A 17,323-nucleotide genomic window follows, 5' to 3' on the forward strand; every position below is an offset into this window, starting at 1 on the left:
AGGAGTGTGGGTATGACAACGGCTCTGTATACGCTTATCTTTGTGAGGTTTTTCAGTTGGTTGTTTTTCCAGACTCTTTTGTGTAGTCTTCCAAAGGCGCTATTTGCCTTGGCGAGTCTGTTGTCTATCTCATTGTCGATCCTTATACAGATACATAAAACCATGAGGGGCATAAATAAGGTGAATGGTCACTGTTTTTCCCACAGTTGGGCAGTTGAAAAGTAGAAGGGAAAGGTTTGAAGGAGATCTTAAATGCAAAATGATACATTGTAGGGATCTAAATCAGGCCAGGACATGCAATGTAAATACAACGTTCTGAGCAGTGAGATCTTGGGATCGGTACATAGTTCCCGGAAATACAGAGTGAAACGGGTAGACATCGTGGATAGACAGTACATGCCATGCTTTTTATTTGAATATTTTATTTTTGATTTACAAAGATTCCTATGAATTACAACACTTAAGTATAACATACTGAGTCCATTCCCCCCCCCCCCCACCCATGCCCCAATACAAGCAAGAATAAAGTTATATAACTTATACGAAGAAAAAAACCCACAAATACCAGTGAGAGCAATGACCCTTGCGAAAAACTAGAAAAACCCAGGTACTTCATTAAAAAGGGGTAAGGGAAGTATCTGCTATAACTACACCAAGTAGATGAGTTGGGTCGTCATGTCATAGTTACACACATTGTTGATTAAGCTGACTTGTGCAGTTCTGGTTGAAGAGCAAAAGAGCTGGAGAGGGGACAGAAAGGTTCCACAGGAACATTGATTAGACTGGAGGGCTTGGGTTATAAAGGGAGATTGGAGACCTTTTTTTTTGGACACTCTCAGCTCCACTGGCTGAGTTCCTCCAGCAGATTGTGTGGAGCTTCTGATTTCAGAGTCTGCTCTCTCCCATGTGACTCCAGTTTCAGGTCTAGGCCCTTTATCAAGACTAATGTGTCGAGGTTATAAAGAGGGTAAGAAGGTGTAAGAGGATCTCAGAGATGACAGGACAGAAGGTGTGAGAGACAGGTCAAGGGAAAAACCACTGGGAGGGTACAGAGTGATATCAGGCGAAGACAGGGGAACACGGCCCTGTCCTCATCGAGGGCTCAGTAGTGGAGAGGGTCAAGAGCTTCAAATTTCTGGGTGTCAACATCTCCGAGGACCTGTCCTGGTGCCTCCATGTTGATGCAATCACAAAGAAGGCTCGCCAGCGGCTATACTTTGTGAGGTGTTGAGGAGATTCAGTCTGTCACCAAAAGCACTCATAAACTTCTACAGGTGTACCAGCTGGTCGCATCACTGCCTGGTATGGAGGCGCCATCTCTCAGGAAAAGAATAAACACCAGGGGGTCGTTAGCTCGGCTTGCGACATCACAGGCACCAGAATTCACTCCATCCAGGACATCTACATGAGGCAGTATCTTAAAAAAAGCAGCCTCTATCCTCAAAGACCCCCCCAGGCCATCACTCTGCTACCATCGGGGAAAAGGTACAGGAGCCTGAAGACAAGCACTCAGCAGCGCAAGGACAGCTTCTTCCCCACTGCCTCAGATCCCTGAATGATCAATGAACCAAAGACACTGCCTCACTTTTGATGCACTGTTATTATTATTATTTTATTTTTATATTAATGAGGTAAGATGGTTATAATATGAATGTTTTCTCTATGATTCTGCCGCTAAACGCTGAATTTCATGACTTGTTCATGACAATAAATCCTGATTCTGATTCGAAATATTCCCTGTGCCATAGGTACTCTGTGGGATTGTTTAAGGTGGAAAGAAAAAGGTTGAAAAATCACTGTTTTAATTGGACCTCATTGACTCGTTATGTGCATGGTTTCAGAACTCCAAAGGAAATGACAATTTTTCTCCAGCCAAATATTTCAGTAACAATTGGGCCCAGAGCAGTGATTCTCAACCTCTCCCTTCCCACCCACATCCCACCTCAAGCAATCCCTTGCCAATCAATCACAGAGCACTTGCTTGTGAGAGTGTACTGAACCGAGACTTCACTTGCTTGTGAGAGTGTACTGAACCGAGACTTGGGGGACTTTCCTGAGGTCCAATTAGTTCTGAAGCTTGTCTGTGAACCCCCCCTTCCCCTCCCCCCTCCCTCCCCCCTCCCCTCCTCCCTCCCCCCTCCCCTCCTCCCTCCCTCCTCCCCTCCTCCCTCCCTCCTCCCCTCCTCCCTCCCTCCCTCCTCCCCTCCTCCCTCCCTCCCTCCTCCCCTCCTCCCTCCCTCCCTCCTCCCCTCCTCCCTCCCTCCTCCCCCCCCCTCCCCCCTCTCCCCTCTCCCCCTCCCCTCCCCTCCTCCCCTCCCCTCCTCCCTTCCCTTCCCCTCAGTAGCGTGGGCCGCCTCGTCTTCCTCTGCCAGTGGCGGCCAGCACCGTCCAATCGGCAGCAAGGCACGCTCCTTAAATTGGGGAGGGGGTGGTGACTTGCCCCTGAACTCATTCTCATCGGGGAAAGGTGAGGCCGAAGGCGGCTCCGGGAGCTTCAATTAGTGGAGGGAAACTTGTTTAAAACTTTTTGGCGGGACAAAATAAGCTTTTACTATTTTTTCCAAGTCTTCAGTTGCTGAATAGAAGCCCCATTGCCCGGTGGTTGTTTAAAGTCCAGAAACTTGTAACTCCTTCTGGCCCTGCGGAGGGACCTGGAGGCTACATTAACGCCGGGTGCCCCTCCTTTCCATCGGGTTGGCCTCCTTCCTCGGCCAGTTTGGGGCTGCCAATCGCAGAACGAGGCGGGGGCGTTGCCTGGACTTTCGCAAAAGTTTGGAGCCCGTGTTCGACGGGTCCATTGGTCGTGGAGTCGAAGCTGGGACGCCGTCGGTGGGCAGTTCGGAGAACGCTGGCTTGTTCGATTCCGTCTGTGAGAGTCGGAAGGGGGTGGTGATCGATTAGTGGGGAGAGGTGCAGAAGTTGGAAATAGAACTCCCCAAAGCTCAGCAGAATTGCCAGTACCTGCATGGATTGAGGAGAAGGTGAGGTGTCAGAAATACAAATTCTCACACATGAGTCTCTTTAAAATTGATGACACGACAAGCTTTATTTACAAGTCTGCGGAGTTGGACTCAACTGGCTTCTCGCCAAGTCAAGCCCCGATACATACAGTGCATTGATTTTTATACCTTTTTTGTTTGTCCTTCCCCTTCTTTTTAACACTGTTTTAATTGGTTAGTTTTTGTAAAATCATCCTAAGTACACTTGCATTTGTAATTATCATGTTTGTTACATACACTACGAACTCTACACACACTAAATTCTGTTTCTCACTCTTTTTATCAATCTTTGGCTCCTACATGTCTCTCTGTGACCATGAAAATCTCTGTTTGTTATAACATTGTCTAGCTGAACTTTTATGGTAAGCTCCCTGTCTATTCTGGCTTCCCCTTTTATGATTAATCATCACATTTTAACTTAAGCCCTTTTTAACCTAAATTCTCTATCTATAACATGAGGGAGGGGAAAAAATGGTTGGATTTTTGAGCTGAAACTTTCTCGACTGGTTAAATCCAACCTTTCTCCTACTCACATCCCACTTTTAAGTATTCCCTATATGTCATCAGTGCTCTGTGATACAACGCTCAGGGAAGTGCTTACCCCTGGATTGGGGGGGGTCAGGTAAGTGGACTACTGTCAGGGGAGGGGGGAAAGTTGCTAGCTCTGTGGTGAGCACCCCGGTGGCTACTGCTCTTAGCAACAAATATAGTGTATTGGATGTAGTTGGGGAAGATAACCTGCCAGAGGTTGCACCAAGGGAACCGGTGGTGCGGAAAGGAAGGAAGGGGAACAAGGTGGTCATTGGGGACTCCATTGTCAGGGGAACAGACAAAAGATTCTGCGAACCTGACAAGTGTTCCCGTATGGTGTGTTGCCTCCCAGGAGCCAGGGTGCGAGACGTCTCGGATAGGGTTCAGAGTATCCTGGGGGGGGAAGGTGAACGGCCAGAAGTCCTGATACACGTGGGTACAAATGACGTGGATAAGATGAAGGAGGAGAACCTGAAGAGGGACTACCGTGAGCTCGGAAGGAGGTTAAGAAGCAGAACCTCCAGGATTGTAATCTCGGGGCTGCTACCTGTGCTGTACATGGGTGGGGACAAAAATAATAAAATCAGGAGGTTAAATGTGTGGCTGGAGGAATGGTGCAGAGTGCAGGGATTCAGGTTCATTGACCATTGGGATCTCTTCTGGGGAAGACAAGACCTCTACAGGAGGGATGGTTTACACCTGAATGCAATGGGGGACAATATACTGGCAGTTAGGTTTAAAAATGCTGTCAGATTTGATTTAAACTAATTTGGCAGGGGGAAGGGAACAGGACTGATGGGGAAGCAGATAGGAGAGTGAATATAGGGGTGTTTCCGTTAGACGGTGAAACAATAAGGAAAAAGGGAACTAAAAAGAATAGGAGAGTAGGGGCAAGTGCATCGAGAACAAAGGTGGAGGGAGAAAGGAGATATGGTATCAAGGTATTGTGTATGAATGCGCAGAGTGTAAGGAATAAAATGGATGAGCTTGAGGCACAAATGGCAATGGGAGGTTATGATATTGTCGGAGTAACGGAGACATGGCTGCTGGATGGGCAGGATTGGGAAATAAATGTTCCAGGGTACACGTCCTATAGAAAAGACAGAAAGTTAGGAAGAGGAGGTGGGGTATCTCTGTTGGTAAGAAATGAAATTCAGGCGTTTGAAAGGAAAGACATTGAAACAGGTGGGGTAGAGTCTGTTTGGATAGAATTAAGAAATTGTAAAGGCATGAGGACCATAATGGGGGTCATTTACAGGCCTCCGAAAAGTAGCTTAGATATCAGTAGAAGTATAAATCAGGAATTAAGAGTGGCATGTCAAAGTGGTAGCAATACAGTAGTTATGGGGGACTTTAACATGAAGGTGGACTGGGATAATCAGACGGGGGCAGGAGCACAAGAGACTGAGTTTATTGAATGTCTACGAGATACTTTCTTGGAGCAGCTAGTGGAGGAACCTACCAGGGGGAAGTCGATTCTGGACTTGGTGCTGTGCAGTGACGCAGAGTTAATAAGTGACCTCGATGTAGGGGAGCCATTAGGGAATAGTGACCATGGTATGGTTGCTTTTGAGCTGCAATTAGAAAGGGAAAAAGAAAGGAAGTCAGAAGCATCTGTACTGCAGTTAAATAAAGGGGATTATGCAGCTATGAGGGAGGAGCTAGCCAAAATAAAATGGAAAGATACACTAGCTGGGAGGACAACTGGGGAAAAATGGCAGGTATTTGTGGACATTTTTCACAGGTTTCAGGACAAATTTATTCCAAAGTGGAGGAAAGGCTCTAGGAGATGCAAATGGCAGCCGTGGCTAACTAATGAAATCAAGTGTAATATCAAATCCAAAGGGAGTAAGTATAGGATAGCGAAGCGGAGTGGGAAGTTAGAGGATTGGGAAACCTTCAAAGAGCATCAGAGGGTAACTAAGAAAGTCATAAGAGAGGGGAAAATGAAGTACGAGAGGAAATTAGCAAATAATATAATGGAGGATAGCAAAAGCTTTTTTAAATATGTGAAGAGGATGAAATTGGTTTGGTCCAAAATTGGTCCATTAAGAATGGAAAAGGGTGAAATTATTACTGGAAACAAGGATATGGCTGAGGAATTTAACAAATACTTTGCAGCTGTCTTCACCAAGGAGGATATAGATTATGGTCAGTTAGGGGGTAATGGTCATGCGGTGTCGAGAGACTTGGGGAACTTTCCTGGGGAAGTAGGGGATCTAATGGATATCTGGATCCAGAAACAGGAGGTTGTGAGTAAATTGTTGGGACTGAGAGCTGATAAGTCCCCAGGACCCGATGGGCTGCATCCCAGGGTGCTTAAAGAAGTTGCTATGGAAATTGTGGAAGCACTGGTCGACATTTTCCAAAGTTCCATAGATTCGGGGGAGGTCCCTGAGGATTGGAGAGTGGCTGATGTGGTGCCGATTTTTAAGAAGGGAGGGAGGTAGAAAACGGAAAATTATAGACCGGTTAGCCTGACATCAGTGGTGGGGAAGATATTGGAGTGTATCATAAAAGGAGTAATAGCAGAACACAGGCAGAAATAATAGTATAAGGGCTAGTCAGCATGGATTCCTTAAGGGTAAGTCACGCTTGACTAACCTTCTGGAATTTTTCAAGGATGTGACGAAGAGGGTTGGCTTGGGAGAGCCAGTGGATGTGGTGTATTTGGACTTCCAGAAGGCCTTTGATAAGGTACCGCACGGGAGACTAGTGGGCAAGATCAGGGAGCATGGTATTGGAGGTAAGGTGCTGACATGGATAGGAAATTGGTTAAGAAATAGGAAACAAAGGGTTGGGGTAAGCGGGTCTTTTTCAGGATGGCAGGATGTGACGAGTGGAGTGCCGCAGGGATCGGTATTGGATCCTCAGTTGTTTGTAATTTATGTAAATGATTTGGATGAGGGGATTATTAATAACTTGAGCAAATTTGCAGATGACACGAAACTGGGTGGCGGTGTGGGGTGTGAGGAGGATGTCAGGAAAATGCAGAGGGACTTGGACAGGTTGGGGGAGTGGGCTGCTGAATGGAAGATGACGTTCAATGTAAGCAAATGTGAGGTTATCCATTTTGGGGGAAATAATAGGAAAGCTGAGTATTATTTAAATGGAGACAAGCTAGGGAGTGGGGAGGAGCAAATGGATCTGGGAGTACTTGTTCGCCGGTCACTGAAGACTAGCATGCAGGTTCAGAAAGCTGTGAAGAAGGCTAATAGCATGTTGGCTTTCATAAAGAGGGGATTGGAGTATAGGAACAGAGACGCCCTTCTGCAGTTGTACAGGGCCCTGATGAGACCCCACCTGGAGTATTGCGTCCAGTTCTGGTCTCCAATTTTGAGGAAGGACATACTAGCTATAGAGGGTGTGCATCGCAGATTTACAAGGTTAGTTCCAGGGATGGTGGGGTTGACATATGCTGAAAGGCTAGAAAAACTGGACTTGTATCCGATGGAGTTTAGAAGGATGAGGGGGGACATGATTGAGGTATACAAAATTGTCAGGGGGATAGACAGGGTGAAGTCGGATTACTTGTTCCCAATGATGGGGGAGATGAGGACTAGAGGGCATAGTTTAAGAATACAGGGTAGGCCCTTTAGGACGGAGATGAGAAAACATTTTTTTACCCAGAGAAGTGTGAATCTGTGGAATGCTCTGCCACAGAGGGTGGTAGAGGCGGATTCGCTGATTATGTTCAAAAGAGAGTTAGATAAGACTAGTGGGCAAAGGAGTTCAGGGTTATGGGGATAAGACTGGAAAGGGGTACTGATGGTAGTGATCAGCCATGATCTGTAAAATGGTGGTGTTGGCTCGATGGGCCGAAGGGCCTACTCCAGCTCCTAGTGTCTATTAAGGTGGGAAGAAAAAGTTTGAAATAATCACCCCTCAATGACTCGTTATGTTCACGGTTTCAGAATCCAAAGGAAATGGGCCAATGAGCATTTTTTCTCCAGCAAACTATTTCAGAAACAATTGGATCCAGAGTGGTGATTTCAACCTTCCCTTCCCACTCACAGACCACCTTAAGCGATCCCCAACTAATCACAGAGCACCGATGGCATAGGGATTACTTAAAGTGGTCTGTGAGTGGAAAGAAAAAGGTTGAGAACCACTGGGTTAAATCTAGTGGGGAAGCTGGCGTGAAGAGGACAGGGTGGGGTGGATTGGTGAACCAGGTAGACAGTGGCAGTAATCCCTAGCCTCGATGCCAGCCAAGGGGAGAGGAACCGAGAGGTCAGGTGGGGGAGACAAGTCATCCAGGGTGAGGGATTGGAAAACAAAGGGCTACTGCTACTGGCATATCCATGACAATAAATTCTGATCGGATTCGGAATATACTGGTGGTATAAAGAGTTCTGATGGGACCAGTAAGAGGCAGAAAAATCAAGTGGCCAGGTGGATGGGGGAACCAAAGAGATGGGGTGGTGAAATGGGTCGGAAAAAGAACAAGATTCCAGCGTCTGGAGCCTTCCAGGTGTAATCTTTTGGACAATTGTCGGCCTATTGATGGAACCGGCCCCTCTGAGGAGTGAGGCAGGGTTGTTTTTTTTTTTTTTGGAAATTGGTACCCCCTGGTTGGGGCCTTGAAGTAACACCCTAGACTGCAGCAGAACAGGGTTGCCTCGAGTGGATGTGATAACAATGAACCATGGCTAAAACTTGTAACCGCATTCCTATACAGTAAAGATCGCTGTTTCTTGTGGCATAAACTGGTCTTGCTTGTTTCTTATTATTTTCAGACACTTCAATGGGAAAAACTACAATATTTGCCCAGCTCCTCCAACTGAGACCATGAGTTGCAAACGCCATCATCCAGTGGAGAGCCTTTCCAGGAAGCTGCAAACTATCCGGATGCGGGACCAGGTATCCAACCCCATGCTGAAGATTCCAAAGTTTTGCTCCAGAAACCTTGATGGCCCTCAAGTCAACCTCAAGAGGGACATGGAGGTGATCCTCAAGAATAGAACGGGGAAAAATCAAGGGTTGCAGCAGGAAGTGAACATCACCGTAGCAAATGCCCCATCATCGCCTGAAATCACACTGGTTGCATCAGGGCAGGCAAGCGGTGGAGCAAAGAGTCCTTCCATCACTTCTGCTTACACGATCGTCAGCGCCGCAGGAGAAATGGCTGCTAAGCCTCTGCACTGTTGCGGGGCACAGACCTGTTCGACGCCAGTTGCTGAGAGTGATAGGAATAATGCAACCTTGAGCTGTCCCCCCTCGTCCATCATTGAGCATCGCTTTCTGACCAGTGGGGACTGCCTCGTCGCATGTAGCCCAGTCAACTCCACCAATTTTAGCTTCTGCGCCCATTTGCACCGACCAAGATCACGTGTTGCCAAGAAATTATCTTTAGCTGAGACCGGTGGTAAGTTGGCGAGTGTGAGGGCAGAACATGGATGGGTTTAAATGTATGTTTTCATTGATGGAGAGGAATTATCTTGTGGAGTGTGATTTTCTTTTTCCGATTTGTATGTTTCAAAAGAATGCATCTCATTGTTCAGAGCCCAGAAAAAAATTTGCTCTGGTGCCTAGAGCAATGCTGTCGGCTCGATCACTGATAAGGCGCTCAGACCTGAAATGTTGGTTACCATTTACTTCCTATAGATACTTTATGACCTTCTGAGTTTTTCCAGCACTTTTGTGTACTTAGATTCAAAATTCAATTTATTTTTATAGCAATAAAACATATTACATAAGTTATTTTGCCTGCTGCAAGGCAGACAGATTTGCCGCTGGCAGGAATTGCCTAAGCGCGCCTTGCAGTTGGCCTGAGAGAAGCAAAAGTGAGGCCCTCCCAGAGTCCATGGATTCACTTCCAGTGCTTCCACAGCCATTGGCAACCTGAGCTCCAGAACCAAACCTCCGATGTGATCAGGAACCCTTCTCATCCCAGTTCCGATATCCCCTCCAACCAGTTTGAGCCGGTTTCGGGCAGTCCACGGCCTGGCGCGAGTCTCCTCGCCTCGAGTCACCAGCAGCCGCAGAGCCCCCTCACTAGTCTGCCACCGTGGTCACCGTCCCTTAGGTCGTCGTCTCCTTCTCAGACGCTGCATATCCATGACAATAAATTCCCGTCCTCTGGTGCCCTTCTCCAGTCCTCCGTATCCCCGGAGTCTGCAGCCCATCGTGGCTGCTGCCATTTAATGGGCTCCAACCCGCGGTCATGGGATTTCAGCCCTCAACAGGCTGCTCAAGGCCCATGTGGAGTTGATGGCAGTTGACTAGGCAGCTGGGCCTCGCAGGTCCCCCATCATCAGTCTTTTATTTAACTTTTAATGATTATTTATCATTATTTATCTCTCCTGTGGCTTGAGTGTAAAACCTGCCCTCTGTTCCTGTATTATGTGAGATAGGTTTTAACATATGCTTGGGTCACTTGGGCAAATCTCAATAGCTGACCTGATTTGTAATGCAAAGTCTGTGCATGATGATGTGGAATCAGTTTGGGTCGAAATCATGAATTATACTAGGCAAGGGGGACATGGCGGCAGGGGTCCATAGACCCTTGAAAGTCGGGTCTCAACAGGTCGTAGCGTTAAAGTCGACCTCCTGTTAAGATACAAAAAGTACAACCAAGCCACACAGTATAATTTAAACAGACTTTATTCGAATAACGCTAGTGGGAATGAGCAATCTGTAGAGTTGGGTAGACAAGGTCACTTCACTAAGACTGTTTTGTCTCATTCAAAGATCACAGTCACAGGGTACAATATTTAAGACATTTTCCTGCATACAAATTGGATAACATTTCTTTGAAGGTATTGCTACAGCTTGTGGTTTTACATTTTGCATATCCTCTTCCTAAAGACAGGGAAATGATTTGTTGTTGGTCATTTAATCTCATGTACCAGTTATAATTAAGAACACCCTTCTGGTATACAAAAAATCTGGAAGGGTTGCTCACAGTACACATCATTATCTATTCTCTGCCTGCCTGATTTCTGGTTTCCAATTTACACATGCAAATAGCTAGTTTCATACTAATCTTAGATTCTTGAAGTTGACAGTGGTGACCAAAACTTCAGCACTGAAACAATGCCATTCAGGGACTGAGTGGTGCTGGACACTTATTGCAGCCTTTAGATCGTGTCTAACAAGTAATAGCCAGTTAGCACTATTGTGTTCAAGAGATCAGGCAGGCATTAGGATATGGCTCAGTAGGAGAGATGAGGTCTTGCTCTCTCACTCAAAATCACGAATTATACTAGGCAGGGGTCTATAGATCCCTTGAATGTCCGCTCTCAACAGGTCACAGAATAAATGGGGTAATATCAAGGGCTTGATTCCGAATCCGATCAGAATTTATTGTCGTGGATATGCCACGAAATTTCTTGTTTTTGTGGCAGCATCACGGTGCAAACATTCATATAGACCATCTTTTTAAAAAAACTAAATAAAAATTAAAGTAAGGCAGTGTCTTTGGTTCATTCAGGAATCTGATGGCTCCTTCAGCTTTTTCCCGATGGTAGCAGAGTGAAGAGGGCATGGCCTGGGCGGTGGAGGACCTTGAGGAAAACGGCTGCTTTTTCAAGACACCACCTCATGTAGACGTCCTCGACAGAGTGATTTCACAGGCTGAGTTAACAACCCTCTGGAGATTTTTCTTGTCCCCTCCGTACCAGACAGTGATACAACCAGCCAGAATGCTCTCCACGATACACCTGTAGAAGCTTAAAGGGAACTGCAATTTATTGTGAGAAATTTTAACCTACATGTTGATAGATTGCAGAATCTCTATGGGGACGAGCTATTTTAGATTTGGTCTTGCTTAATGGGGAAGAGATTATGTGGTTAAGGATTTTCTTGATGTAGTGACTGCATTATAGAATTCCAAATGCAATTTGAGGATGAACACCATTGAACTGTATCACTGTCTTCAGTGTTTTTTTTAAAAAAAAAAGCAATTTTGGTATACAAAAGTAGTCTCAATACAAAAGGGGCAGTATGATGCTACTACAGCGGCCAGGGTTCAAGTCCAGTGCTGTCTGATAGGAGTTTGTATGTTCTCCCTATGTCTATGTGAGTTTCCTCTCATCGTTCAAATATACTGGGGTTGTAGGTCAAATGGGTGGCACAGGTTCGTGGGACGAAAGGATCCATTACCAGGCTGCTTGTCCCAAAAAAAGAACTGGGTGAACAAGCTAAGAGACCAAAGCCGTTTTTAGGTGGCCGGAATACCTGGCTGTAAAGCCACCTACTCTACCCCATTGCAGCTGTCGGGTGGCCACCTGAAAGTGGAGAACCTGGCCAGGAGGAGCACTAACCTACCCCTCCTCTTGCAGGTATATTCTCCGGCTCCGAGAATCCCCCATTGCACCTGAAAGCAGCAGTGGGACTATGACCACAGTTCACTGGAGCCGGCGTTTGCTCGGATGCGGCTCTCCTTCAGCTGGCATGTTCAGGTGACAGAAAGGCATCTTCTCCGCGGCCACCTGAATGTCCCAGCTGCACTCCCCCAGCCGCGTCTGGCAGCACATTATCTGCATCAGAACACCTGAAAGCAGCTACTGAGTAGAGGAACAGTGGCAGATAATTGAACAGCAGAGGGCAGCACAGTAGCACCACATGACTCCAGGGACCTGGGTTTGATCCTCACCTTGGGAGCTTGACAGGTGGGTTGCTAGGTTATTTGACCATTCTAGGGTATCAATGAGTGGGATCTGGCAGTGAGTTGATGAAATGAGTTATAGTTGGACTATAATGGGGTAAAGGTTGAGATCAAAAAAAGCAATACTTTTACAGCGTCAGCCACCCTGGTCCGAATCCATCACTGTCTATAAGGAGTTCTTTCCCCGTGACTGCATGTATTTCCTCTGGGCGCTTCAGTTTCTTCCCATGTTACTATGGTATGGGGTGGTCGCAGGGGTATATTTGGGCGGCTTGGGCTCATAGGCTGGAAGGGCCTGTTAGCGTGTTGTATCTCTAAAGAAAAAAATTAATAAAGGTGGCCTGTAATACTCAAGAATTTATCCCAATCAAGAAAGACAGATGCCATGGGGAATGATGTTAAATTCAAAAATAGGATGTACAAAGTGGGAGGGGCTGGTGGAAGACCAGGCAACAGGAAGTCTATAAAGATCGTAAGAAGAGAGAAATCACGAGTGAACTCGGCTTGATCCAGCTCCCACTTGTGGCTTAGTGAGGGGAGGACAGCTGGGGAGAAAAGGCAGGCGGAGATGCCCTGATCTCACCCAAGAAGCCAGCATCCCCTCAGCAAGCTGTGAATCTGTTTTTCTTCCCCACCCCCATCCATCCATCCTGCCCATCTCCCAAATGCACACTTATATAATCGGGGTACCCATAAGTCAGGCATTTGTAACTCAGAGAGGACTTACGGAAAATGAGAAAGATGCAATCAAGTTCCACGTAGGGCCTCTAGAGAGAGGCTGATGAATTAATTAAGTCTTCACATGAGAATCATTCCTGGTATATCCAAAGTATCAAACAGGTTAATATTAAATAAACATGGAATTTGCAATAATCCCAACTACAAGGGATGGTATTGAAAAAAGTAAAAATATAAAAGTGCTGGGAGAACTCAGCAGGTCCCACCCACAGCTTTACAAGGAGGTAAAGCTTTACAAAACCAACGTTTTGGGCCTGAGGTGCTCTTCAAGGGACGAGCTGAAAGTAGGAGGGTGCTTGAATATAAGGGCTGGGGGGGGTGGGGGGGGGGGGAGGAGGGAAGAAAAGACATGGGGAGGAGCAATGACAACATTGTCTGACTGGTTTAATGCAACCTAGATTGTATACCTAAAATGGATGAGAGGGGTGGGTGGGGGGGTGGCTTGGGAGGAGGGGGGGGGGGGGGAGAATAAGTCACTGTATATGTGTGAAAAAGAAAAAGTGTATATCATGGCTAATGTGATTTATGGTGTTAAAAATAAAAAAATTTAATAAAAAAAGGATCCTGGCCTGAGCCCTGTGATCAGAGTTGACACTTTTCCTGCCGTGATCATTTTAATGTGATTGTCATTCACTTAAGCGATTCTTCGCTGATTTGAAAATTTCGAAGCGTTGTGGGTGTTTTCTTTGGCAGGCAGAGAAGAAACTTTGAACGGTGATAGCTGGATCAGTGGCCAGAGAGACTTCCAGTCCATCATTTGGCTGATGCTGCTGTTGGCTTGCTATGGGGGTTTGCCACAGGGCAAATAGTGGTATTTTGGCGATTTAGCAGTATGGTTTATGGAGTGCTCACAAATTGAGCAGATGGTAGGAAAGATGAGTGCTGCTTTGGTGATGTGGTACGTAAGGAAACGTTAACTTCAATCTTTCCACTTTCTTTCTAAAGTTTCCAAGCCATCAGCGTCAAACAGTGTGGAAAATACTGCAGATGAAAGTGTGATCTGCGAGGAAGATTTGCTGGACACCATTTTCTACGCCTGTGATACAAGACACCGAGGTAAAGAATTCCCCTATTGCTGACCTGGGGTGTGATCTGCATGAAGCAAGAGCAGTTTGACTCTTTTCAGGAATGGGTGGGGGAACTGAAGAGGTTGGAATTGTGAATGGTGCTCAGTAGGTGAATAGTGTTTCTCCAGGAGATGAGATTTATAAGGATGTCACTGTGTCAAAGAACTGAGTTGCAAGGAAAATAAGTAGGGTCTTTAGTCCCCGGATCCTCGGAGAATGAGGGAGGATTTGATTAGAGGTATATAAAATGATGAGGGGTACAGATAGAGTAAATGCAAGCAGGCCTTTTCCATTGGGGTGAGATGAGGTTATAGGTGAAAGTTGAGATGTTTACAGGGAACTTCTTCACACAGAGAGTGGTGAGAATGTGGAACGAGTTGCCAGCTGAAGTGGTGAATGTGGGATCATTTTTGACATTTTAAGAAAAATCTGGATAGGTACATGAATGGGAAGGGTATGGAGGCCTATGGTCCAGGTACGTGGCATTGCGGCGAGGTAGAATAATAGCTTGGCATGGATTAGATGGGCTGAAGGGCCGGTTTCTATGCTGTCGTATTCTGTGGATCGATAGAGAAAGACCAGGAGTCATCAATAGAAGATCAGCAAGAATCCTCACATGGAGATTGGAAGAAAGCCTTCCCTTTGAATAGGGTGGGTGTAAAGCGTAGTGTAATTATTGCAATGTGGTAAATATAGACAATGTGAAGTGCAGCAGGTGAGTTGGGACCTTGCAATTCATAGAGCATTTCTCCAATGAATTATTGCATCACATTAGTCTGCTGTAGTTTATTTCATTGAGATTTATCGTTGCCTGACACAATTGGTCAAAATTTAGACAAGTGGTTCTCAACTTTTTTCTTCCCACTCACATCCCATTTGAAGTAATCCCTCTGCCATCGGTGCTCTGTGATAAGTAAGGGATTGCTCAAGGTGATGTGCAAGTGGGAAGGGAAGCTTGAGAACCACTGCTCTGGACCCAATTGGTACTGAAATATTTTGCTTGAGAAAATTGTCATTGGCCCATTTCCTTTGGAGTTCTGAAACCGTGCACATAACGAGTCAATGAGGTACGATTAAAACAGTGGTTTTCAAACTTTTTCTTTCCACCCACATCTCACCTTCAGCAATCCCTGACTAATCAGAGCACGTATGGCATAGGGAATACCTAAAGTGGGATGTGAGTGGGAAGAAAACTGTGGAGAACCTCTGATTGGCAGCAGCAATGAACTGTAGCTTAAGTGTTATTTAATCATGCAATTCTTGTGCTCTGGATTTTATTTTCATTCAGCCACAGACTTGATTATTCTTTTACATTGAACCACTTGCAACAAGCCCACAGAAGGAGGAATGCTGGTGAGCTTAGCCCCTTCCAACACCACTGGGAGTTTTGATTTATACTTCATTGAGAATTTTATTTTGTCAAATTGTCATCTTCACGTTGTGTTTATCATATCCGTAATTTATTTTTTGCCAAGAAGTCTTGGACCACCCACAACAGGTATTTGAGCCAACACTTCCACGGCCACATTGCCTTCCTCCCTACTTGCCTCCGCCACCACTCTCCAACCGGATGGCAGTAACGTCAACTTCTCTGGTCTCTGCTACCTTGTTCCCCGGTCGCCCCTCCCTCACTGCCCCCCCTCCCTGTTTGCTGGTGTGCCCCCCCCCCTTTTTAATCCACCTATTGCCTCCTGCCTGAGGGACTGTGCTCCTCCCCTTGTCCCTCTCCACCATATCATTTTGATTGGGTGCCTCCACACATTCTGTCTTGCCCTGATGAAGGGCTCAACCCCGAACTGTTGGTTTTGTGCCTATATGAAGTAAATTGGTTGACCGGCTAAGTTTCTCCAGCATTGTTTTTACGGTTCTTGAATGTTCGGAGATCAGTGCTTGCTGGTGCTATTTAGAAAGGCAAGTATTGTGCTTCAAGCAACGTAAGGAAAATCAGAAGAAACAGGAATATCCTGCAGGTGTCAATAGCGTCTGTAAGCAAGAAAATATTGGCATCTAGTGCAGTGCACAGACGAGCTCCTGAAGCTCAGCAGGTCACACCGCGTTTATAGCAAGTAAAGGGCAATCACAAAAGCAGTGATGTGATACAGTGGTTTCTGCCAGGAGAGGGCAGCGTGCTCCATGTTGGTGGCTGTAGTGAACCAGATTTGTCAGATGCGTCAGGGCTGTTTAGCCTCTACCTTCTCTTGTGTTCAAATCTTCCATTTTGCACTATTAAGTTGACAGGTTTTTGTCCCTCTTCAGCTGATTGTAGATCTTGCTCTAAGAGTTTAAGGCATAAACGATCTATTACTTTTTGCAGTATCCAAAAATTGCAGATCACGTAGCATCCAAAAGGAGACCAATGTTTCAGGCCTGAGCCCTTTGCCAGGAATCAGGAAAAAAAAATGGTAGATGCCTGAATAAAAAGACAAGGGGAAACAGACAGGCTAACCGACCCATCATCAGATAAAACTCATTTAACGTCCCAGCTCAACTCGAATTGAGATGATTTGGGGGAGGGGGGGTGGAGAAGGAGTTCTTTCCCCCAGATGTATTGACTGTTGGGTGATGATAAGGCAGTGGTTCTCAACTTCTTTCTTTCCACTCACATACCACTTTAAGTATTCCCTATACCATCAGTGCTCTGTGATTAGTAAGGGATTGCTTAAGGTGGGATGTGGGTGGAAAGAAAAAGTTTGAAAACCACTCTTTTAATCGTACCTCATTGACTCGTTATGTGCACGGTTTCAGAACTCCAAAGGAAATGGGCCAATGACAATTTTTCTCCAGCAAAATGTTCCAGTAACAATTAGGTCTAGAGCAGTGATTCTCAACCATCCCTTCCCACTCGCATTCCACCTTAAGCAATCCCTTACTAATCACAGAGCAACGATGGCATAGGGATTACTTGAAGTGGTCTGTGAGTGGAAAGAAAAAGGTTGAGAACCACTGGGCTCACAGGTGGAAGGCTAGAAGAAGCTGAGGTGATGGGGACAGAGGTTTAAGAACGGTAGCACTGATAGGAGAAGGAAGGGAGATGAGTGGAGAGCTGGAGGAAAGGAAAGCGACACCGCAGGAGGAGAGTTTAAACGAAATTGGACCAACCGATGCTGTAGCCATCTGGTTTGAGGTTGCCTAGACAAAATACAAGGTGATGATCCCTCAATCTGCAGATTTTGTTTAATGGCACAGTGTTGAGATTGGGATTCAGGGAATGCGTGAGGGAGGTGTGCCTAGATGGGGAGGTTTTGAATTGGGAGCTGGAGATTGAGATCCGATGGCAGGGAAGGGCTGCTTGTGGAGTGTTTAGGCAGGAGGGATTGAAGGAGGGCCAAGAGGGGAGGGGATGAATGAGTGAAAGACTGCACCCTTCTGGATCCCAT

At 46.1% G+C, this 17,323-nt stretch overlaps 1 protein-coding gene across 6 annotated transcripts in view; it reads left to right on the forward strand.

Moving 5' to 3' along the window:
• The first annotated feature begins 2,636 nt into the window (after window positions 1–2,636).
• Window positions 2,637–17,323, forward strand: part of lrmp (lymphoid-restricted membrane protein) — a 174,894-nt gene continuing 160,207 nt past the window's right edge. For 2 of the 6 annotated variants that reach the window (XM_069908440.1, XM_069908442.1), the window contains exons 1-3: window positions 2,646–2,981; window positions 8,270–8,898; window positions 13,825–13,935. In XM_069908440.1, the coding sequence (XP_069764541.1) occupies window positions 8,322–8,898; window positions 13,825–13,935 (688 nt within the window). In that variant the 5' untranslated portion in view covers window positions 2,646–2,981; window positions 8,270–8,321. Of the gene's footprint in view, window positions 2,982–8,269; window positions 8,899–13,824; window positions 13,936–17,323 lie in introns of all 6 variants that reach the window. The other 4 variants (XM_069908441.1, XM_069908446.1, XM_069908443.1 and 1 more) reach the window with 3 other exon arrangements.

Source organism: Narcine bancroftii, chromosome 13 (assembly GCF_036971445.1).
Source record: "Narcine bancroftii isolate sNarBan1 chromosome 13, sNarBan1.hap1, whole genome shotgun sequence".
NCBI classification, from domain to species: Eukaryota; Metazoa; Chordata; class Chondrichthyes; order Torpediniformes; family Narcinidae; genus Narcine; species Narcine bancroftii.